Here is a 25,604-nt window from a genome sequence, read left to right on the forward strand (position 1 = left end):
TTACAATTAGTGACATCTAGGAGATATTGAAATCACTAATATTCAATGACTATCCTATGTTGAATGATGACCGTTGAACCAACTTATTCAAAAACGAGTATTTCAAATAGCATTAGGGGAGCAATCAGAGGCTTTCTAAAATTCATTTTTTGGTATTTTTCAATGAAAGCAGATCTACAATTTAACGATATTTCTACTGTGGGAAATAGAATATTTTTACAAACAGTGTATCAAATACTAATCACTGCACGGCAAAGGTTAATTCAGGACCTACTTTTTACTACAATACACACAATTACTGAAGTCTGCAATGTAGAAGCGACTAAAAAGCGGTGTATACTTCCCAGCAAAACATAATCCTTTGTTAAACCTATCCAAATATCTAGTTATTCAGGTACACTAGAACTTGCAAATAATTTTAAGTGCCCTTTTTAGTCATTATCTTTGCAGGTTAGCTGTGTATCAATAATTTCTCGGATATTGTAGGTATATTTGAATATTGTCGGACTTCCCATATTGAAATCACTGTGTTGGAATAGGGCTTTATAACAAAAGAAACCACATAATAATTCTAATTGAAAAGGAACTTATTAGAATGATAGTGAATGTGTGAGCCACTCGTGACTTATTTAACAATATTACAGAGATTTATACCTTCACTGTCTCAATGAATACATTACATAGAATCATTCAGCAAACCTGAACCCTAATCAGACAAGCCAAATACATAAACCTTGTATATTACAAATACATATATACAATAATAATCCATAGACACCATCTGGAACTACTTTCAGCGTGTACTGTATAGTGTAGTGAATGCACATTGAACAGGGTTGGCTGGAAGCCAAGCAGGTGGAATCTACACTACACACACACACCACAGCACTATATGTATAAATACATGCTAGCACAAAGAGAAACCATTTTTGTCTTGTTAGTTCACATTTTCCTGTAGTTTCATGAAATGTTAATTTTTTCGTAAGGCCCTACTCTTAACATTATCAAAAACTATGCGCTAGCTCGATTCAGATGAAAAACGAATACTACATTTAAACAAGACACTGGAGTTCAAACACTATACCCACATGAGTCCGCAATTTAACTAATTAAGATCCCATGATAATTGATTTTTAAATTTTAATGAGAGCCACAAACAGATCTAAAGCTCAATGGTATAACTCAGGTCACCAAAATAACAAAAATACCGTCTTTATTATTACCATCAAAGACTTGAGAAAAATCCAATTAATGTGAATTAATGGATAGTTCTCATCTCAGTAGGACTAGAAGAACTAGTGAAATACCAGATGTCTCAAGCACAGAGAGTCCAATTTCACAAAAAAGCATTCACCTGATGAAGCTTCTATACATTAGTAGCGAAAGCTTGTGCGTCAAATAAATAGTTAACCTATATAGTACTACTCGTCTGGTTATTTATTTATTCTTAACCCGGTTAAGACGGCTATTCTACGAATCTTCACCAAAAAAAGCTTTAACTCTCAAAATAGATTTAAATTCTTCATTAATCCAGTTTATCTTTAATACCGACTAAGGATTTCATTTTTTGTAGTCTGTAAATAATCATGCTATAGGCCTAACGCACAATGATGTTAGTTTCTAACGTGATCTTCGCAAGTATCATGGCTTCAGAGGATATGCGGAGAGAACACAAGCCCGTGATAACCGATCAACCGGTATTAAAGCCCCCTACGCATCTCCCAACAAGGGAAATGAAACATGGACCATGATGTCTATATCATTTTGATACTGAACAAATCTTCAATAGGTTAAAGGCAGTAATGAACGCCTGCCGCTATTATTCAGCCTCCCTGATCTGTGATATACAAAGAGGTGTATAGCACACACCAGGCGTATTGCAATACAAGATGTACTTACTAGAACTTCAATAATACCAGTGCGATGATTCTTATAAAAACCTGGTCCTTCATCATTAGACAATATCAAAAATGTTTTACAATATCAGATCATCATTTGATGCTTCCAAATCACTTTAGCACAATGATTCTAAGAAATATTTCAAAGGAATCATTATTTTGTCTTATAGTACTAAAACATATCTTCAGTATGGCAAAAACTAGTAAGGTAGTGAGCATATCTTATTTTATCCCTTTTTAGATAAATTGGTTTTGTTAGTTCCTTGGACTTGTCATCTTTTTAAAACTAACATGTCAAAGACCGGAAACCAGAAAATCCACAGTAGCCACCAGTTCGTGCCTTAAATTTATCACAGTACGCAATATTTTAGTCCCAAGGTTATTATCATTATCAGTTAGCAGAGAAAGCAGAAAATAATAGCAGTAAGCAAAGGTATCTAGGGAAAGACGAAGGGTCCATGCACCAGTGCTGAACACATGGAAGCCCTGCGCAGTTTTTCTCCAAGGAAAGGCATTCTTCAGGCTTCCGTGAAAAAAAATTCCTTGAATTGTTGCAATGGGTTATCATGCCATTTGAGATTTTTCAATATTTAGTGCCCTCCAAAATCTGAGGGCGGGGGATAATGTCCGGACCTCTTGGTTAGCCTACCCCTAGTTTAGGGAATATCCTGTAACCTATGTCATCGCTGTGTATATTAATAGGCCTAACAAATTAAACTCATTTAAATATCTTAACATATTCCTTTTCTTTTTCTCTAGGGCACTACAGCCTATTCAAACTATTTTCTGTTTGTATAAGGCTATATCTCTACAATATGGCACGATAAAATTCAAGTGTAAGTTCAAGATCTTCTGCTGTCCAATCTATGTGCGTTAATATGATGATTTGATCTTTGAGCATTAATATTCCAAATTTCTCAAGGTCTAGGCCTACATCAAAATGCGTGATCAGCAAGACACTTCACGAACAGAACTCACACAGGGCTTAGTTTAATGTAAATGTTTGACTGGCTATTGGTTACTTCGTGATTTCAACGAGGACAACAATTCAAATTTAACCGTTTGAAAACTTTTTCACGAAACTGTATCCAGGAGTCAGAACTTTACTTACTAGGTCACCTAACAACCAGACCACATATAGGCCCTACAATGTTTTTATAGTCGCCTGATTATAAACAAGGTTCATACTATCTATGATATTAAACACCTAGAATTTCCAGAGTTTTCCCTGAACAAAATCTTCAAATCTCCATTCTACAATAACTGAATGACTGATCCATTACCAGAGGGATGTCGGAGAGAAATTTACGATGGCGTGGCTTAAAAGTTTTTGTTATAAATGAAGCAGCTCTAGATAAGAAGAAGGAAATTTCACGATCACAAAACTCAGCAATAAGTAGCAGTTAGCAACATAAAATTGTAGGCCTCTATATGCCACTACTAAACTCTATATGTTAGGCATGTTTGGCACTTGGAAGTCCTCTTACATTTACAACGACTAATTTTAGATTCAAGATGATGCTGTTGACAGGCACCGTGCTAAGCTATTTAATATTTTGAATCTTTACATACCAAATAAATAAAAATCTCAGAAATTACAATAAAGAAGTAAATACACGGTTCAATGAACAGATAGGTACTTACCGAAACCTCAGGGTTGGTTAAATCCTTATGAGAAACAGCACGTACAACTCCAGCCCGCCATTCCCAATCCGATATACGGTTCAATTTCAGTTTCACGGCGCTCCGTACCGATAGAAACCGCTTCCCTACGATCTCTTCTCTGTACTTCAACGCCATATTAAACGTCATATATCCATAATTGTATTCTAAACATGAAATTTCGACAAAATTTGTGAGTATATTGCTGAGGAATGTCAGCTCTCAGTGTATCAGCGCGGAGCGTTACACATGTTGAGGTCAAAGGTTCCACGCTGAAAACAGTATGCCTACGCGGCCACTCTGGCATCATATAGGTCTAAATTATTTGATAGATATTCGCCAACGCATAATTTCTTTCTTAAAAATTTTAGATTTCGACCGGATGAAATGCTCATGCGTGTGCACTCATTGTATGAGACTAAAAAGAGGAGTTAGGAAATTATTGAAGTTTCAAAATGTGTCAATCACAATTCGCGCACCTGCAAGGCAGTGATCGAAGTTCGGTCGTCGTAAATCGTACATTTTGCGTTTTATGCACTAAAACCTTGCATTGAATATTCTGAATAGTTCGTTTCACATTAGAATATAAAGTAACTACGCATCACATACACTTTTATCAGAAATTGTATTTCTAATGGTGCGAAATACGCAGAAAATCACATACTATCTTTCAGGTTATAACGCTAATTGGATTGACCTAGATTTGTAGCGAAGTTTACACCATGTGACTGTCACGTGGCTTGATCCAAAATGGCGGCGTATGCTACAAAATATTCATTTCCTGGTTACGCTTCAGTTTTTGGGATAAAAATCTTCATGTAGGCACCGTGTTACGACTATCCATTAAGTTTTTTTCGTATTATCCGTGATCTCTTCTCTGTGAAAATCAAACTTCAGCCATGATATCAGCGCTCGTGTCAAGAATAATTATGTAAGTATCGTTTTCATTCAACAACAAAATCAAATTCAATATTATTTATTACCATCTGGGCCCGTAGGCGTAATTTATCATATCTGTTCCAAAGTCTGTTGGCTTGTCTGTTTGATCTGTTCGTTCCATTTCTAATTGATATTTTATATAGATGCAACCATGGAAAATCAACCGCCATCTTGAAGCATTTTTTATAGATTTCTAGTAATCAGGCTGCTCTCTGTCTGGCACAGTTGGCTGTCATTTCAGGCCATAGCGGTCTAATGTATTTTTACAGCAAAATAGTTCCAATCATGACAGTTGTATTGGCCAGTGAACAGGTGCAATCAATTCATCCATCTTTTCCTGGTTCTATATTTTTGATGTCTTGGAGGCAGCCATTTGAACAAATCGCATAATGATAATCAATGACCAATACTACTATACATAGGTTGAAGAAATCAATCAATACTAACTATACGTATCTTGTACATATATTCATAGTTGTCTATACATATATTTTTTTTAAATCAACACAATTGGTTGCAGCTGATATAGTCTGATAGCAGATGTTTTAACATCAAAACACAGGCACAAATATGAGTATTAAACCTTTCACTCCTTAGGATTAATTTCAGGCAGTCACTCACTTGAAATGTCTATGTCTGTTACCTAACTAAATTAAAAAGTTATTGGGTGACTCAACAATTAATTAATTGATTATTAGGTGTGTAATTTGAATGTTAAAAAAAAGCTGCGCTCAAGTGAGAACTATGCAATCTTGTATAGACTTATGCAATTGATCGTAATGATATGTCTACCTTCATGAAGGGCATTTATGAAAGGTTTTCATTTAGTATGAATAACAATGTTTTAATAGGGACCTATTTATAGTGATACTTTATATCAACGGTATTGCGTTATTGGTAACTAAGCATTACACTAGATGGCGGCACTTGCCAGTGAGCACAGAATATCGTTGTTAGTGAAAAAGTTGAATATGTTTCAAAGGCAATTGTGATATCTATGCATATTTAATAGGCCTATAACTGTTAAGTGAGACATTATGTCTATAGTCAAATTTTAAATGACTTTTGAAGTCAAGGTTTTAAAGAGTCTATAAAATGTCTTTGATGTTTTGATTTATTTGATAATCTTGCCTTCGTAAGTGAGGAAATCCTTCCTGACTCGAGAGTTTGTGTTAGAGCAAGTAATGGTTGTGTAAGATATATTTGATGAAAGATGATCTTGTTGATTAAAGGTTAGAGAAGCAGTAATACTGTTCTCTTGACCGCAGCATCTGATAAATACATTCTTCCTGCAGTCAGCCTATTGAAAAGATGGATTAAACACTCGTCTTCAGCTAGGATGGGTATAATTCATTGATTAGATTCCGATGGATTCAGTTTTTACAGAGTTTTCGAATGAAATTGTGAAGGTTGTGAAATCTAACTATGCGATAGAAGATTGCATTGAATTAGCTAAACTGATCTAGGATTGGTTTCGATATATTTAGTGAATGCATGTGTCTATTGAATTGATTAAATGAAGGTTTTGTAGGTAGGAATTAGTAAAAACAGGCTGATATTTGCCTTTTCTTTTAGGTGGTACTGATCAACCCCTCTGTAACTAGGATGGGGGTGTTAGATAAGATATCCCTTTTAATACTTGGGTTTTCAGTAAGAGTTTAGACTAATTAAATTTCTCCTTGTAGATTTCAGGGTGACATAAATTCGGTACTGACCTATCAAGTATGAACACTTCGGTCCGAACTGTAGAACAGAAAAATGACTGTAATCATTGTTATGTAATATAATAAGCTGTAATAGAGGAAATTGTGTTAATCGCTGATAAGGCTTCATCTGTGCATTTACTCTCAATAAATTGTTATTTGTAATGGCCAATTTTATCCAATTAGTTAAATCAGAAATATTATTCATCCAGGAATCCAGGCCTTGCTCTACTGCATATGCGTAGTTATCTTCTATAACCAAGTAGCTGTGTTCAGGGAAACAGTCAGCAAGTTGTGTATGCATCCGTCTACGTAGTTTTTCTCGGTATAGGGAGGTCAAGCTGGGAGCACCTTGTGGGGGTTGATTTGGATTTAACCAATGTATAGGGAAAAAATGCTGGATTTTGCTGGTCGGATTATAATGTAAGTTTTATTCTTTTGATATCTATTAAAAGACTTAGAGCAAAAACTTCTTACAAAACGTATCTATCATCTTAGTCATTACTGTAAGGTGGTTAAGGAGATGAATATATCAGGCGTGCGTGAGTTGGTTTGGAAAAAGGATTCAACAGTAGGATCCATTTTATGTTTGAGTTTATTTTCAGTGAACTTACGTAGAAGATTCATAGCTGCTGGACAGTAGTTATCTCGTCCAAAATGAGCTAAGATAGGAACTTAATTTCATCGGGTTTTAGGAACAAAATTTTTGCCCAGATTGTGTTAGATTTAGTTTAACGCAACCAGACTGGATACAATCAAATATCCATAGATTTTTCTTACTGTGTTAGGTAAGAGGGTTTTTAATATAGTGAGGCCACATACAATAGCTCACTATACTACATTATTAAACCTTTGAAACATAAGAAAAAAAGTTCTTCAAAATCCTGGTGAAGTTGTGTTACAACTTGTCCTATAATATTTGTTACAACTTGAAAGCATTTATACTTATCAGAAATCAAATATTGTGCTGAAAGCTCATTCGTTAGATTTGAAGTGTAAAAAAGAGAGACCACGGTCTGAAAACTTATCTTTAAAAGCTTTCGATAAAGATCTTCAGACTTCAATTGATCGTTAGTGATATTCAATGCAATCTTTTTAGACTAAGAGGAATAAGCAATGGAAACAAGTGTTCGGCATCAAACCAAATGTGTTTGAACTTAACTTTCGATTCGGTTTCATACGCGACAACGAGATTTTGTTACCCCTGTCAGCAACATGAGTCCTAAATGGCTTTGAAATCGAACTGCCAATTTGTGTATGGATTTACAGCTCATGAACATATGATCCAATAGCTACTGATGTCACAGATTTCATCATTGCCTGACTGGAGTCAAAAAATGTTTGACGTGTATTGGTTTTAAACAGTGGCTGTGGAGTATTGGCCAAATTCACATCAACTCTGGAAGCTATATATTGTTTCGTTCATTAAAATACGTCCAACTGTGACTGAACTGTAATTGTTAAGTGTTTCACCACATTTCTTTGAAATGCTGAAATTGCTGTAAAATTGAAAGCAAACAGTTCTACTAGATTTGTATTTGGAACAAGAACACTTCTACTTGATTGTTGTGCGCATATATTAAAATTGGTGCCTCGGTCGCATAACTGTGAGCTATTTATAATTGGGGACCTTTACTATGTGGTGCATATATATCCCAATCCAGTATGAAGACAACACCATTGACTGAGACAAAGAATGATCATAGAATAGTGATTAGGAATAAGATCAGCGATCAAAATAGGCTCTCATATCTGTGATTGGAATATATCAGTGATTTTAGACTAAGATTTGTGTATCTAATAAGTTACGAATTGGTCACTTGACAGAACAAAGACGTTTCGATGGATATCAAATTCGGATGGATTCCATGAATTTCAGTAGTAGCGAAACCGTGAACGTGAACTAGTCCTCGATGGTGTCAGACTTGTGGTGGGATTGTATTTATAAAATGATTGTGACGTTTTTGTATATGTGTTTCAGACTAGTGTTTGGCACGTTATACCCTGCCTACAGATCATACAAGGCAGTAAAAACGAAAAACGTCAAAGAATACGTAAGTATAACTGTGAAATATTCATGTGAAATATTCTGAGGATACATTGTAAATATATAGAATGTAACTGGAGACCTATCTCAGAAGTTTTGACAAAATTCTGTTGGCCATTGTGCAAGGCTGCGAAATAACCATATAAGTGTTTTAAGCTTACGCTTCTATGAAATAAGTAAGGAACTCTAGTTTAGTACAGCCAACGAGCAATCTGTGTGTGCTAGAGTAGGTACAGCAGATACTGTAGTCTATGCTTCTGTACAGCTACTGCATAACGGTTACTACTGTCTTAAGATGTAAACACTACCAGTAAAACTGATAAACTACCTGTTTCTGATCTGGCATCTTACACCTGGCTTTCTGTATATCTTGCTTTTAGTACATCAAGCTCCAGTGCTGAGATGAATCTCTGCTTTTAGTACATCAAGCTCCAGTGCTGAGATGAATCTCAAAATTTGTTTTGACTGCCTGAAGATCTAAACCTTAGTAAATTGGGTTACATGAATTTATTTTTTATTTCAGGTAAAATGGATGATGTATTGGATTGTATTTGCCTTATTTACTTGTGTTGAAACTTTTTCCGATGTCATCCTTTGTTGGTGAGTAACAGTAATATTATTGTAAGCACTGGAGGCCTCGGGTAATTTGGTGCAATAGATCGTTCATCTTCTGCAAATATTTTGAAGGCTCTATAATCGAGTGAGATCTTTGAGAGTGTAGTTTTACCACAGCCATATTTCATCTGTTATAGTATATCTTGGTAACTTTCTGTTCCTTTCTCACACAACGCGGTGTATAGATATAGTCTATTAACAGGTGTGTTCAGAAACAACTTTCCTATTCAGATTTATCAGAAACATTCATTGATAGAGAAGAAAATTAATGTATCAAAGAATAAGTGCTTGCGGCTCAAAGCAGTTGGGTGTTTTTATGTAGAAAGAATTGTGAAACGATTTATTACCACTTCAATTGTAATCCATGACATATTTGTTTTTTAGGCTTCCATTTTATTATGAAATTAAGATAGTATTTGTGATATGGCTGTTATCTCCTGCAACCAGGGGCTCCAGCATACTGTACAGAAAATTTGTCCATCCGCAGCTTATGAAACGAGAAAAGGTTCGTTTGATAAAGAGAGGAAATTTAATACAAATCATAATAATGTATATAAATGTACAAAGAAAAAGAAGGAATTCTAGAATATTTTGTTCTTCATTTTAGGACATAGATGAATATATTGCTCAAGCTACTGATAAAGGCTGCGCTGCACTTTTCACAATTGGAACCAAGGGACTCAATTTCGCTGCTAATACAGTGCTTACTACGGCTATGAAAGTAAGCAGCACAACACCTCGTTAATTGAGCAGTTTTTGTCGCATCCATGAAAATACAGTAATTGTTTTTATTTGATATCAGGGCCAAAGTACATTAGTGGACCACATTCGACGTAGTTACAGTATGAATGACATATCTGAACCTCAATCCAGACCCAGACCGGTTTCAGTCGATGAAACGATTGATGAAACAGGTAAAGAACCATTCGATGACCGGTACTCGAATCTGCTCTCAACATTTAGAATTTTTCACGCCAGTTGAATTCTGTTTTGCAGATAATCGTTTCTCTGAAGATGAAGATGCCTTTTATCAAGAAGAACTCAACCGATCAACTCAACAACCCCAACGATACCAATATACAGCTAAATCAGGTATATCATCTACCACTAGTAAGAAGATAACTAAAGGTATATTTAAACAGTTTCCTCATCCTGGCATGGTTAGTTTTTATTAGTTTTCGCTTTTATTTCGATCTTTTAAGGTTTTTTGAATACTTTAGTACATAATATATTATTCAATCTTTGATTTCGTGATCATTGCTATTTAATTTGTGAAATAACTGTATAGTGAATTTTTATGTTATGTTTATTTTATTAGCCGTTATACATACAACAATTTCTGTTCTTTTCTAGGTTATGATAAAGACTCACAGTATGATCCTTTGTCACCTAAAACTACGGCGACATCAGCTCAACAAAGACGCACATATACAAGAGAAGTAAGCTTTATTTTGTCATCTCATAGCTTCTTCAAAAAAACCTTCATGGAGTAATCTCATTAATGTACAATTATTCAATTTTCTTGAAAACCTTCATGGAGTAATCTCATTGGTGTACAATTATTCAATTGCTTGTTTTATAGTTTTTGTATAGTGAAAGGGCTCATTACCTGCAGAAATAAGTAAGATTATACACATGCCTAGTATATCCACTTTTTAATATGCTATAAACAAAGAACTATACACTGATATATGAATATCTATCTACATATGAAATAGAAATGTGTTTCAACAATTTCTAGCGATTTAGGAATTAAATGAAAACACAAACTTTAGATATGATATCATAGCAAAGTCTGTTTTATTCACTCTCTGAATTGCCTAAGAGTATTTCAATCTCGAGAACTGGGAAGTTATACAAAGATTACTAAGCAAATGTGTAGACCATTTGTCTAATTCTGAGAAAGTGAACAAGAATATCCACGAACTGCATTGTATATTTAGGCACGACTTGTGACCCCCGGCCGCGTTCAAGCGGTTGCATCTAAATTCAACGATGACAGTTGGCTCACAAGATTAAACTACTGGAAGTGAAGTAATGATTCCTATTTCTCTTGGCATCTCTTTGTGAAGTTATTTTTTCCACCAATTCATTTGGCCTTGGACTTCATGTGGATAAGGAATCTGTAGTAATACAAACAAATTGTATAGCGTTTACATGCGCAAATGAATTGGTGGAACTGATATTGATGCTTAGCTTGTCCCTGACTAACAACTATATTATAAATACATCTATTTGCGTGTGCACACTACACCTCAAACAGAAACTTATACAGAAGGAAGTATTAGTTTCTATGTATAATGATGACTTCTGATTTACTCATCAATACTCATGTTTATCTAAAGGATGATAGAAAGATTGCTTCAGCCAGGATATCGGATGAAGAACTGATGCATCCAATTTCACTTGGATGAGTTGCACGATTATCTTGTTTTATGTAATTAATGCCCAGACGCCAATGTTCAGCTTTTGGCAGGCACTACGTATGTCTCTGTTGATTCCAGGACCTCTCCCACCTTATTTACAACTGAGATATTTTCTTATGATAACATTGATTGTTGAATACAGGCGATGCCGACAATTACAGAAGAAGCGCATGCCCGTAGATCCCCTAAAAACGTGGAAAAAAAGTTGGCAAACAAAGAGCAAAATAAAGTGATAAAAAGCTCACTTGGTAAAAGTGAATGTCATACTAAATCTACTGGTTCTATTGGAAAAAATGTCCGAAGACAAGGTTCGAAAAAAACCAAAAAGAAGGGATCTTCTGAAAGTTTAACTGATGCTTCTGAGGAGAGAGTAGTTCCGCAAACATCTGATGAAAATCTTTTGGGTCTTGACGAAAGTGTTACAGCTACGGCAACTGATAAAACAAGAAGAGACTCAGAAAGTTCCACAGTATCTGAAGATGCAACTAGTGATTCAAATTTGAAAAGAAAAGGTTCAAAAAAGAAGCAAACCACCATTGATACAAAATGTGAAGAACCAGCTGATGACGAGTGGGAAGCTCGTAAGAAAGCAGTTAGTGATTTTTGGACTGCTGTTACCAAGTCGGTATGAGACGTTTCAATTTTCGGTTATCAGTTGTTATTGAAGGATAGATAACGTAGATATATTCTGTTAGAATATTCTGATCTTGGTGATTGGTATGAAACAGGACTCAGATATACATTGTATGGTGAAGGGTATTTTCGCCATTATGTATCAGCCATTATCTACGCCTATACTCTAGACAGCTGCGGAGAAACTTTTGCTTATTTCATTTGGACAAGATTTAGTTGATGTTTTGTGGGCTTTTCATACAACGCGGTCTCCGTGGCTTCGGAAGGTAGTTTCCTTAAGCATGGAGTTTTTTTACACACCCTGTAGTGGAGCATGTTTTAGAATGGTTTCTACAAATGTTTTTTAATTTCCATGTATTGATTTAATCACAGATTCACTGCTTGAATTTCACTGATACAATGTTGAATGTGATGAAAGTAACATGTAATTTTCATGGAAATAGAAAACTATTTAAGTAAATTAATGAAATTTTATTCCGTATGACATTTTAGGTGAAGAAATCTATGAAGAACAATAACAACAAATAAGATGGGTGAGGCTTAAGCCCTTAAAGGGTTCACACACCACCCTTTTGCACATACCCTTATTACTGGTTATTCGGTATTATTTAGATTAAGGTGGAGAGTCAACCCTTCAGATCTTATCACATTGATGTTACATTACAACTCATCTTTCAGATAAGCATCTGTGAAAAAAAGTCTGTCGTGTTTTAACAGATTAGCATGGATTCTCAATTCTGAATGAAAGATTGATAGTCCATGTTTATAGTGTTTTGATTTCCTTCATTCTGGCAAGTGAATAACAATTGATAGGAAGGTTTTTAATCTAGAAAATAAGTTTTTTTAAGAACTCTTTTATCTTATCTTTTGTTTGAATATCAGTCTTGATTGGGCCAGTTGCCCAAAGGTGGTTAAAGATAACCGACGCATAAATACCATAGTAACGATGAACTTTTAATTGTCACTATGCCAACTATCCACTGGTTAACTCTAACCAACTTTAGAGCAACTGGTCCCTGGTTCTAACGTGTGCTTTTATGTAAGATTACTGTTCTACTGTCTGTCACTCCATTTTTATGTATTTTAACAGAGTTACATAAAAATGTTTACGCATATCTATCTATCTGTATACGCAAAGTGTGCTTAGATTGATTTTCTCTTCATTGGACAGTTTATTCCAATTTTATAATTTTTACTTACAGAGTTATGAGTATGAGTCGCAAACTTTGCCGCGAATGACAAGATCTCGAGCACGAGCCACATACTATATGGATTAGCAATGTGTCCGGAGTGGTCAAGTCAGTCATGCCTCTTTGCACCTGTATTTTTGTCTGTGATGCTGTTACCAGGGACACCGACATCTGATTCATGCCTTCAATTTGTTGTACATAATAAGGAACAATTTTTGAATCTCAGTTGGAGAGGAATGTATCAAATAAGAATAATTAATTAGTCAAATTTAAACCATTTATACTGTATTGGTACTTGTAAACAGTTAGTGTGGGAATCTTCTCGACGCATAGTACCCCCATAACTAATGTCTCTTGGTTTGGGTATTTCAGAAATGTATTATGGAGTTAACTGGTGTCAAAACTTGAAACATATCAGTCATTATCACACAATGCTTGACTTTTCGTTTTTAAGCCCTGTGAGCACTGATGAATTAGTGCTCAAAAGGGTTCGTAATAATTTGTTAATATGATTATGGTTTAGCATTATGATTTGCACAACGTGATCGATTTATCATTAAGAATTGATAATATGTAATGTATGTATTTCAATGTTTAGCCATATTTTTGTAATGAAAATTGTCTATTTCTGCCTAACTTATATTTATGTAACCTATTAACTTATTTATCTATTCTTTCATTCATTCAACATATTGAATTTCTTCTGCAGCATATGTCAATGATATTAATTTTTCTTCATGTGTAAATTAAGGATTTAAACATTGTTTAAGGGATAGAACAGAGGCTATGGAATAAAGGATATTGGACACATGAAATATAGAATAAAATGCCCTCCAACTTCTACTAGGTGTGTAAGGAAACAAAATATTCTAGCTAAAATGGATGCTGGACATGCCATGCTGGACTTGCATACACTGTTCTTTTCGTAGGCGATCCATTCTAATTTACTCTCAATTGTAAGATGGTGACTGGACAATTAATTAGCTGTTGGTTGTAATTTTACTTTTGAATGATTATGAATATCTGCTGCCAGGAGCCGTCCCAAATTAGTTTAAGCTATGTTGAGTGTCATTGTCAAACTCACCGTCCATGACTGAAATATAGCATGTTGAATTTGTGAAAACCTATGCATATTCAGTAAAAGATTTTAAGTTTTGTGAACAGGTTTTGTTAAATAAAGTATATTCAATTTTAATGCATGGAAGTATCACGCTAAGAAAAATAATTCAAAATTCATTAGGGTTCCGGTTGAACTTACCGGTGCTTTTATCTAATCATAAAAATGTGGAGGTGGCGATGATAGTACCTATTCCTTGCATAATAATATAAATTGGTAATGTTTAATCTTAATATAGCTTTTCGTTTAATGCATTTAAAAAACAATACATGAGATAAATTCATTCATTCTATGTCTCTTAATATGGTTTTCTTGAAATTTGTTAGTTCATTAGGCAATTGATAAAACATATCTAATTGATTTAACAATTCACCCACTACTTGGCACACGTGTAACCCTATTCTATAAACTTTGAAATTGACTAATGGAAGCTTTGGCACGCAGTTATCAATGTTATGTAAAATGTATGAAAGAATGTATTCATCATTTTGTGGCTGTGATGAGAGTAGTGATGTATTATTATAAGGGTATTGCTCTACTTGTATATAATAGACTTGTTTTATATTATCATATTATGTATGGATGGATACGGTTTTTCAATAAATGCTAACTATGCAGATATTCAAGTAAAACATTGTTTTTCTTATCGCTGCATCCTACATTCAATTTAAAACTGGTTGAATGAATATCCTGCTGGAGTATTGTGAAAATGATGCAAATATGAGACTGGTACCAGGGTCAGTATTGTACATTTGGTATTAGGTTGTTAGATCCTCCTGATCGCTATTTCAGCATGATTTAACTGAACACCTGATCACCAAGTAACGAAAATGCATGAATGAGTTTACTGGTGACAGATATTAACACAAATGTATAAATGATAAAATATACATGTATTTCAACGATAAAACAAGACATGCAGACATATACAAAGATACAAAATACTCTGATTCATTTTAAGCATTTCACAGAAACAGATGAAGCACAAGTCACAAAATACAAAACAACTCTTCCTAAACAGATCCTTAACAATGAACAGAAACAATTTCAGTAAACACTTCGATGAAATAAATAGGAAATGCAAATTTGAATAAGTATAATTTAAGAACTAGATTTTGTTTACACTTAAGATACAGATGTAGAGATTCTGTATAAACAATAAGGACACAAAAGCTCAACGTAGGACAAGTTTGACAATAATTTCATTTTCCCGGAAGCTATGAACACTGAAACATGGACCTTACAGTTTCATTAACAAACTAATGCAGCAGCTATTGTTTCAATCGTTTTGGTGGGCGCGGTTTCTTCGGTGGATTCGTTGGATGTGAACAGAACGGAGTCAGACGATAATCACATGTCAGCTGTACATTAATTACTGTTATATTAGCACCATCTACTACCAATGGAATACGACTGAGTACTTGATATTTAACATTTCTTATACCAGTTTTGTAATCACGTTTGCTAGTAACCTGGAATAAATGAATCTATTCATTAAGGATACTGACAATTTTGTAAATTAAGATATTTGAACACTTAACCATACTTGTTTTTGGTTTTCATATTTTGCAAAGTCTCGCTTGCGTTTATGTCTGTCATGGATATGGTAGAATGTCTCATAACCGGTAGTAATTCCTTCAGGACGTCGAACCTAGTAAAATAGTTAAGACTAACTCATTATTCAAGTAGATTATTAAGCAATCTATGTATAATAACCAATAAATTTACCTGAAGACCAGCTTGCATCATTCTTACATAAAATTCATCATCTTCTTTACCCCAACCCCAAAAAAGATTTGTTAATCCACCAACCTAAAACACAGAAAGGTTGTAATATGAACCTCACACTTTATGATATCTCAAATTCCAATTCAGATAGTGTAATAGGGCTGTACCTCATAGAAATGCTCTCTTGTGAGAAGTAAAATTCCGCCGACAAATTTTGGATAATGGTAAATAGGGTGTAGTTCAGGTGAAGATACATGAAACGGTCCTTCACCCGGGTAATCATAATTCAGATCTAAATTCAATGGTAATAGGTCTACATCATGCATAGCCATATAATCGCAATCATCTCCACTCTCTTTGACACCGATATTTATTAGAGAACCACGATTAAACCTATAAAAGGAATACAATCATAATATGGACTTTCAACTGCTGCAAATTAGATTTGTAGACGAATCTCATATCACAGAATTTACTCACCTGAAACTATCAGCTTGATTTATTACGTAAATATGATGGCGGATTTTCTTGCTGATTAGATACTTTTTCATGTAGGGAGCAAATTGCATCAGTTCATCAAATCTATCTCGGAATGGGACGATAATGGCGAGTTTATGTTTACCCCAAATTGGATTATCATCGTCTGGTTGAATAGATTTGTCTAACAGTTGCTTATTGACTAACGGATTCAACACCTGATTGTCGTTTGAAAGTTTGTAAAACATGAACGCCACCATGAATAACGTAAGAGTTATAGCACTGATTGCTACTCTTTTCAAGGCTGTTATGCCACTGCATCTTCTTTTCTTCATTAACATTTATTCTCTTACCACCAACCTAAACAGTAAAATTCAATAAAAATGCATTGTTATTACCGATATCTTTTGCCAGCGAGTAGACTATATTAAAGTTATTTAACGCACATGAAATTGAAAATTGAGTAAGTAGTAGTAGACTTTTTTTAGGCCTAACTTGGCTAAAAATGTAAAAACTAAATAGGCTAAAGCAGCTTTCGAAAAAACAAGTTGCACGATCACAGGGGCTCGTATCAGAGTTGTAGGTAATGTAAAAACGATAATCTGTTAATCCAATGTATATAGTATATATAAAATAACTTATATATACTATATACATAAATAAATAAATAAATAATACATTGGATTAACAGATTATCGTTTTTACATTACCTACAACTCTGTCCTGATACGAGCCCCTGTGTGCACGATTAGGAATGAATCAATTGACTTAATTTTAGGACTTTTTTACTCCCATAGTTTTACCACAATTTGCGTACTTACCTTACCTTACACAGGGTATACGGGAGCATGAATTGAAAAGAAAGCTGTACACCCAAAAGCCAAATTCAACTATCGTGAAGTGAGCCTGTCATTCCAGCCTCGTATTCACATATAGTGTGTACACATTGAACAGCTGCATGTACATACTGGTTGATGTGAAATGTATAACCTAACGCTTTGACCTGACGAAACGACGATCATTCAATGAAGTCACCGGGGCAGTAGAGTGCTCAATAATTGTTTTATATAATTCATTATTGTTTAATTAAAATATGAATTATTTTCGTAAATTTCATAGAATCTCATCGAAATGTATCTTACATCAATAATACCTGTTACTTCAATACGATTGCGTGACAGGATGCGTTATTTGAATTTTAAAATTCGAATATGTCTAAAAGTAAAACATAAGGCTACCTGAAAATTAATAATCCGAACGGGGAGACACCATATTGTTCAATTTGGTATTATTAATTAATAGCTAGCCCACGCGATGTCATGGCGCACAAAATCTAATGAAAGATCAAATTTCACTAAAACTAAAGCCTGAAAATTCTTGAAAATGGAGCATTTGACGAAAATCTCTATTCTTCAAGTTAATTTTCAAAGCATATGTCTTGATTTGTTCATAGTAAAAAATACGCGTATTTCAATTTCACGATTGCATCATGGCTCAACATTAAAAAACTAGAATTCAAAATCAAATTTCTCTAAAACTATAAAACCTGAGGCTTTCTGAAAATTGAGTATATATATTATTTAGGAGACTCTATTCTTCAGGTCGATGTAAAGCAGATGTATGTGCATTGATTTGATAATAGTTAGAATACGCGTTATTTCAATACACGATTGCAACATGTCGCGGTATTTAAAAATTAAACTTCAAAATCAAATTTCTCTAAAACTGAAACCTGAGGGTTCCTGAAAATTAAGTATATCATTAAGGAAACTCTATTCTTTAAGTTGATGTAAAGCAGATGTCTGTACATTGATTTGATCATGGTTAAAAACGAATAATTTCAATACACGATTGCATCATGGGGCGGTATTAAAAATCAAAATTCAAAATCAAATTTCTCTAAAACTGAAACCCGAGGCTCTCTGAAAATTTGGTAGATTATTAAGGAAACTCTATTCTTTAAGTTGATTTAAGGCAGATATCTGTGCATTGATTTGATCATAGTTAAAAACGCGTCATTTCAATACACGATTACATCATGGCGTGATATTTAAAGATTAAAATTCAAAATCAAATTTCTCTTTAACTGAAACCCGAGGCTTTCTGAAAATCTAGTATATCGTGAAGGAGACCCTGTTCTTTGAGTTGATCTAAAGCAGATGTCTATGCATTAAATTGATCATAGTAAAAAAAACGAAATATTTCAATACACGATTGCATCATGGCCCGATTTTTAGGCCACTTGGGGAACACAAAGTTTTGTCCCAAGTAGGCTACCAGTGTATTGATTTCACTTTTCGTCAAGAACGAATGATGTTATTGACACGATCTTGATATTTGGTTTATGGCATTTATGCCTACTACGCAAGTGTATTGGCATTCCTAAAGTTGGATGTGTTGATAATTTTATGAGATACCCGCACGATTGATTGGGGGAAAACTTAGGTCATTTCTCAAACATTTGTTATTCATAATTTACAATTTGTCATGGTACTAGTTTGGGAATTTTTTGAGAAAGTTTGGGAAAAAATTCAGATAATTATGATGGAGAAAATTGACGACTCATTTAGGCCGTAGGCCTACGTAACGGAATGGCTGTGAACGAAAAATATGGCCTTATAGCTCGGCTGGGTCATATTTGTAAAATATGATGAAATTTGTAAACAGTTCATTTCTATAGCGACCGGGTCTGTAATGGTAAAATTGATCACGATTTTTAAAAAAAGTCATGTACAGGGACAGGGTAGATAGGCGGCCGGCGGGTCTACTTTTAAGCTTGGCAGAGCGGAGAAACAAGGTTCCAAATCAATTTCTTTAGCCTTAGACATGCTTGCAACTGCTGTGATGATGAGATAAGCTATCTAAACGAAAGCCCCTTTTAAATTTTTCGGAAGGCATTAGAGAGGATGGCTAGCCACCCTCACCCCCTAGATCCGCCCCTGCTAGAGACCCGCTAGATTGGCACTAGTTGCAGTGAAAATCCGAGTGAGGTTTACTGTAGTTTTCTATCACCTAATAATGTATCAATAAACTGGAAAATATAATCCCAGGGACTATCAAGTTTAAATGTGCATGAGTAGACCGACTTCTAACTAAAATCAATTAAAACAAGTGAGTACAGGTGATTGTACAGACAATAGATTGAGTTTGAAAGTGTATGAGTCCGAGTCGATACTATAATTGATTAGTGTGATTCTTGTTAAAGAGCCGAGAGCTGAATCATCTGTAGATCACAGAAAAATAACAAAAACAATTTGTAGTGATCAACTAAACCACGAATAGGTTTTAGTTGTTGTCATTAATAGTTCAATATGTATTTACATGTAAACAAAGGTCAACCAATTATCAAACACCAATCACAAGCCCTTTAAATCAATTAAACACCACAAAATCAATATAATTCATCAATGTAACAAATAAAAGACAAGATAAACTGGTAACGTAAGTACTTTCCACCTCGTTTTATACTATTCTACACCAAGTTGAGAATACAGCTCCTCTACGAATCGATCATCTCATTTCATAGAAATAAATATGGTATTTACAAAAACAATCGAGTTAAAATGCATTTTAATTAACCAACACCGACAGAAATCAACGAAGAAATCAAGGTCAGTCATCATGTCATGTCGATATTCAAACACACTACGGAACTGACTGCTGCATTTCAGTTAGACCTCAAAACAACATCAACAATTCTTTAGAAGCGATCAAAGATATTCTAACTTGTTTTATTTAAATCAAAATAAATAAATAAATCAAAAATCTCAAATTGAACACATATGTTCATACACATGGTCAGTTGCACCCACAAGAATTCTCAAAGTCTTAACACGCAGAAGAGTTGTCCAAGTTCCAGGAACACATTAAGAGTTCTCCAAGTTCGAGCAACGCATTAGAGTTATCAAAGTTTCAGTAACGCATTAGAGTTCACCAAGTTCCAGCAACGCATTAGAGTTCTCGAAGTTCCAGCAATGCATTAGAGTTCTCCAAGTTCTAGCAACGCATTAGAGTTCTCCCAAGTTTCAGCTACGCAATAGAGTTCTCGAAGTTCCAGCAACTCGTTAGAGTTCACCAAGTTCCAGCAACGCATAAGAGTTCTGGAAGTTCCAGCAACGCATTAGAGTTCTCAAAGTTCTAGCAACGCATTAGAGTTCTCCCAAATTTCAGCAACGCAATAGAGTTCTCGAAGTTCCAGCAACTCGTTAGAGTTCACCAAGTTCCAGCAACGCATTAGAGTTCTGGAAGTTCCAGCAACGCATCAGAGTTCTCCAAGTTCTAGCAACGCATTAGAGTTCTCCCAAGTTTCAGCAATGCATCTTGAAGTTCCAGCAACGCGTTAGAGTTCTCGAAGTTCCAGCAATGCATTAGAGTTCTCTTAGTTACAGGAATGCATTAGAGTTCTCTAAGTTCCAGAAATGCATTAGAGTTCTCAAATGATTAACAGGCGCCATCTTACTATTAAATTAGATGTATCACACATCTTTTCACCTAGAAGACAAATCAAACAAACATTAGGATATTTTAAACAATCAATAAAACATTTCAAGTCGTTTTTCTATTACAATATACCTGATTTATAGTCTGTTCAGATTCATGACTCATCCATTCTTTCATCCTTTCAACTAGAAGAATATTCATGTGAATCCCTGCAGGTATTTTTCCATCTTGTAGTAACATAACATCTTTAGATATTTCCTACTTACAACACGAAAACTCAAAATATGAATAATATTTGAATAATGTCAGATATGAAAATTGATTCATGTAATTTCAAAATTATACCTGATTTAAAGTCAGACTCGACCTTCCTTTGCAACTGTTCACTTTGTGACACTACTTTGTTGTTGACTAAGGCAGATAACTCAGTACTACTGATCTCAGCAGTGACATTCATCTAACTGATGCCTGGTGATTGTCTCATCTATAGTGACTCGGTTCTGTGGACCTCTCAATATTTGCTACAAGAAAACACAAAATATGAATACCGGCAATTTTCAATTTTTGAGATTTCTATATAATTTCAATATTATACCTGATTTATTGTCAGTTCAGACAAATGACTCGACGTTCCGCTGGAACTGTTAACGTTTGACTCTTAATTGTTACTTCGTTCCTGACTTAGAGGCAGATACAGCACAGCACCACTGATCTCATCTCACTTGTGATCCTCTTATCTCACTGGAGACGCCCTGATCTTACCACTTGGATAGACATAGTTCTGTACCGATCTCACTGGTGATATTCCCCTCTCTGGTGACCCTCAGTTCTGTGGTAAACCTCTCAATATTAGCTAAAAGAAAACAAAATATGAATAAATTTAGATTTTGACACTTTGATCTATAGTCAGTTCAATGACTGATCCTTCCTCTGGTATTGCATGTCTAATGATTTGCTACAAGAAAACATGTGACAGACCATCATAACGTTTGAGACTTTCCCAACAACAAGAAATCCATGTCTATCTAACTTAATGTACCTCATTTATAGTCAGTTCAGATAAATGACTTGACATTCCTCTGGAACTATTAACCTTCCTTGCGACTCTGTAACTCTGTTGCTGACTTTGACAGAGATGAATCAGTACTACTGATCTCAGTGGTGACATTCATCTAACTGATTCCTGGTAATTGTCTCATCTCTGGTGAGACTCAGTTCTGTGGTAAACCTCTCAATATTTGCTACAAGATAACACAAAATATGAATAATTTTCAATTTTGAGACTTTGAAAATTGATATATACAATTTCAATATCATACCTGATTTAAAGTCAGTTCAGACTTATGACTCGACATTCCTCTGGAACTGTGAACTTTCCCTGTGACTCTTGTCACTTTGTTCCTGACTTTGAGGGAGATAACTCAGTACAACTGATCTGGCTGATCTGACGCTCTAATCTCTCTATAATCACTGCGACTTAATCTTCACTATATTATTTCAGACATTGATAATTTCACATTTCATTTTTTCCATTTTCCAATTAATCATTAACCTTTTATATTTTTGTCTACAAAATGGTATTATATCCACACACAAACAAAGATAGATAGCACTGTACATGCTAATCAAGTTTTTTACCATGCGCATGGACCCGCGGGTGTGCATGTGTATACCCTGAAATACATAAACAAAATTTGTGTGTCTTTATGTATTTAGTGCCATTTCATGCAAGTGCGTTAGTGCATGGATGCATCAGTGCAAAGTGAGACGTCAGGTGCTTAGTAAGGAGACGTCAATTGTTTTCACCGGTGTTTATGATGATCGATCTTCACTTTATAGGCTTTAATAGACAAGAGTTGGCTCCAATGTTTTGAAGTTTTATTAACTCAGGTTTAGAGTTTATCAGCATTCATAAATTGCTCCGACCCAGTTTAGCTGATTCAAGGGCTATCTAACACCCAGGCTATCAAGGGCTATCAAGCAATAGTATCTTTGAATATAACAGTCTTATAACGCAACTCCGTAATATGATAATAAGTTGCTGATACAATATATATACAGTACAAACACCAGTGAAATTTCAATGATACAACCACCACAAAGCTATCGATGGATAGCTCCTTTGAATATTTATACATTACATATGATAAGGGAGATCAGGAAACAAAACTCACCAAAACTCAATATCACCCCCAAAATAGAGTGTATCAATTAACACCCAGCAGCAAGCAGCAGTATTAAGGAGGTCATCAGTGATGTAACACACTGACAATTCAGTTTGTTTGTCACGTTTCTACTTGACAGTTGAAGTAGGAAGGAGAAGACTCCTTAACTCAATATCACCCCAAAACAGAGTGTTTTAATTAACATGCACCAGCAAGCAGCTGTATTGAAGGAGGCCATCAGTGATGTATCACACTGACAATTCAGTTTGTTTGACACATTTCGATATGACAGTTGAAGAAGGAAGGAGAAGACTCCTTAACTCAATATCACCCCAAAACAGAGCGTTTTAATTTACACCCAGCAGCAAGTAGCAGTATTAAAGGAGGTCATCAGTGTTGTAACACACTGACAATTCAGTTTGTTTGTCACATATCTACATGACAGTTGAAGCAGGAAGGAGGAGACTCCTGAACTCAATATCACCCCAAAACAGAGCCAGCAGCATGCAGCAGTATTTAAGGAGGATGATTCATGATGTTATGATGTTTAATGTAATAATTCTTATTGTAATAATGTTTAATGTAATAATTCAAGAAGTTCATGGAAGGTGGGTGGTAAGAATTAACACCACCAGCAAGCAGCAGTATTAAAGGAGGCCATCAGTGTTGTAACGCACTGACAATTCACTTCGTTTGTCACGTTTCTACATGACAGTTGAAGAAGGAAGGAGGAGACTCCTGAACTCAATATCACCCCAAAACAGAGTGTATTAATTAACACGCAGCAGCAAGCAGCAGTATTAAAGGAGATCATCAGTCTTGTAACACACTGACAAATCAGTTTGTTTGTCACGTTTCTACATGACAGTTACCGGTAACAACCTTCAGGTGCAAGGAACCAAAGTGAAGCAATCAAACAATAGCATCTTTGAGTATAACACTTTTAAAATGCGTAATGTGATAATATTTGCTGATACAGTAAACACAGAGAACCACACCAGCATTATTTCAATGATTCAACCACCACAAAGCTATCGATGGATAGCTGTTTTGAATATTTATGCATTTAAAACGTAAAGTCATAATGAGGACGATCAGGAAACATGATCAATCCCATTTCACCGACATACATTACAATATATACAATGTACCAACACCAGTGACGTTTCAATGATTCAACCACCACAAAGCTATCGATGGATAGCTGCTTTGAATATTTATACATTTAAAACGTAAAGTCGCAATAAGGACGATCAAGAAACATGATCAATCCCATTTCACCGACATATATTACAATATATACAATGTACCAACACCAGCGACATTTCAAAGATTCAACCACCACAAAGCTATCGATGTATAGCTGCTTTGAATATTTATACATTTAAAACGTAAAGTCGCAATAAGGACGATCAAGAAACATGATCAATCCCATTTCACCGACATATATTACAATATATACAATGTACCAACACCAGCGACATTTCAAAGATTCAACCACCACAAAGCTATCGATGGATAGCTGTTTTGAATATTTATACATTTAAAACGTTAAGTCGCAATAAGGATGATCAGGGAGCAAAACTTGCCAAAACTCGATATCACCCGCAGCAGCAAGCAGCTGTATTTAAGGAGGTCACCAGTAATGTAACACACTGAAAATTCAGTTTGTTTGTCACGTTTCTACATGACAATTGAAGAAGGAAGGAGGAGACTCCTGAACTCAATATCACCCCTAAACAGAGTGTATTAATTAACACGCAGCAGCAAACACCAGTATTTAAGGTCATCAGTGTTGTAACACACTGACAATTCAGTTTGTTTGTCACGTTTCTACATGACAATTGAAGAAGGAAGGAGGAGACTCCTGCACTCAATATCACCCCAAAACAGAGTGTATCAATTAACACCCAGCACCAAGCAGCAGTATTTAAGGAGGTCATCAGTGTTGTAACACACTGACAATTCAGTTTGTTTGTCACGTTTCTACATGACAATTGAAGAAGGAAGGAGGAGACTCCTGAACTCAATATCACCCCAAAACAGAGTGTATCAATTAACACCCAGCACCAAGCAGCAGTATTAAAGGAGGCCATCAGTGTTGTAACACACTGACAATTCAGTTTGTTTGTCACGTTTCTACATGACAGTTGAAGAAGGAAGGAGGAAACTCCTGAACTCAACATCACCCAAAAACAGAGCCAGCAGCAAGCAGCAGTATTTAAGGATGATTCATGATGTTATAATGTTTAATGTAAAAATTTTTATTGTAATTATATTTAATGTATTAATTCAAGACGTTCAGGCAAGGAGGTAAGAATTAACATCCAACAGCAAGCAGCAGTATTAAAGGAGGTCATCAGTGTTGTAACACACTGACAATTCAGTTCATTTGTCACGTTTCTACATGACAGTTGAAGAAGGAAGGAGGAGACTCCTGAACTCAATATCACCCCAACACAGAGCCAGCAGCAAGCAGCAGTATTTAAGGAGGATGATTCATGATGTTATAATGTTTAATGTAATAATTCTTATTGTAATAATGTTTAATGTAATAATTCAAG

At 35.0% G+C, this 25,604-nt stretch overlaps 3 protein-coding genes and 1 long non-coding RNA gene across 7 annotated transcripts in view; 1 reads left to right on the forward strand and 3 right to left on the reverse strand.

The window, feature by feature from the left end:
- The window catches only part of LOC141900577 (uncharacterized), a 32,108-nt gene extending 28,395 nt beyond the window's left edge, over window positions 1-3,713 (reverse strand). For both annotated transcript variants that reach the window (XM_074787543.1, XM_074787542.1), the window contains exon 1: window positions 3,543-3,713. In XM_074787543.1, the coding sequence (XP_074643644.1) occupies window positions 3,543-3,710 (168 nt within the window). In that variant the 5' untranslated portion in view covers window positions 3,711-3,713. The remainder of the gene's footprint in view (window positions 1-3,542) is intronic.
- Window positions 3,714-4,312: 599 nt separating this feature from the next.
- LOC141898659 (receptor expression-enhancing protein 1-like) lies at window positions 4,313-14,849 on the forward strand. 2 transcript variants are annotated; one of them, XM_074784687.1, is made up of 10 exons: window positions 4,313-4,491; window positions 8,184-8,256; window positions 8,773-8,849; window positions 9,249-9,369; window positions 9,472-9,585; window positions 9,667-9,778; window positions 9,861-9,992; window positions 10,218-10,303; window positions 10,808-10,898; window positions 13,126-14,849. In XM_074784687.1, exons 1-9 carry the CDS (start codon window positions 4,460-4,462, stop codon window positions 10,895-10,897), a joined length of 837 nt encoding a protein of 278 aa, XP_074640788.1. In that variant the 5' UTR covers window positions 4,313-4,459; the 3' UTR covers window position 10,898; window positions 13,126-14,849. The 2 variants fall into 2 exon arrangements, with proteins under 2 accessions (XP_074640788.1, XP_074640787.1); XM_074784686.1 differs by lacking the exon at window positions 4,313-4,491 and adding an exon at window positions 6,474-6,625.
- A 323-nt stretch (window positions 14,850-15,172) lies between these two features.
- LOC141899748 (beta-1,4-galactosyltransferase 7-like) lies at window positions 15,173-17,328 on the reverse strand. 2 transcript variants are annotated; one of them, XM_074786246.1, is made up of 6 exons: window positions 17,262-17,327; window positions 16,439-16,795; window positions 16,126-16,351; window positions 15,959-16,042; window positions 15,777-15,881; window positions 15,173-15,702 (listed from the first exon to the last, which is right to left on the reverse strand). In XM_074786246.1, exons 2-6 carry the CDS (start codon window positions 16,774-16,776, stop codon window positions 15,502-15,504), a joined length of 954 nt encoding a protein of 317 aa, XP_074642347.1. In that variant the 5' UTR covers window positions 16,777-16,795; window positions 17,262-17,327; the 3' UTR covers window positions 15,173-15,501. The 2 variants fall into 2 exon arrangements, with proteins under 2 accessions (XP_074642347.1, XP_074642346.1); XM_074786245.1 differs by having other exon boundaries at window positions 15,174-15,702; window positions 17,257-17,328.
- A 3,241-nt stretch (window positions 17,329-20,569) lies between these two features.
- Window positions 20,570-22,584, reverse strand: LOC141900430 (uncharacterized). Its single transcript, XR_012618690.1, has 6 exons — window positions 22,195-22,584; window positions 21,915-22,116; window positions 21,471-21,728; window positions 21,221-21,396; window positions 21,008-21,133; window positions 20,570-20,926 (listed from the first exon to the last, which is right to left on the reverse strand). It is a non-coding gene; the product is annotated as an uncharacterized LOC141900430 (long non-coding RNA).
- Window positions 22,585-25,604: the final 3,020 nt, after the last annotated feature.

Source organism: Tubulanus polymorphus, chromosome 2 (genome assembly GCF_964204645.1).
Source record: "Tubulanus polymorphus chromosome 2, tnTubPoly1.2, whole genome shotgun sequence".
In the NCBI taxonomy this organism is placed as follows: Eukaryota; Metazoa; Nemertea; class Palaeonemertea; order Tubulaniformes; family Tubulanidae; genus Tubulanus; species Tubulanus polymorphus.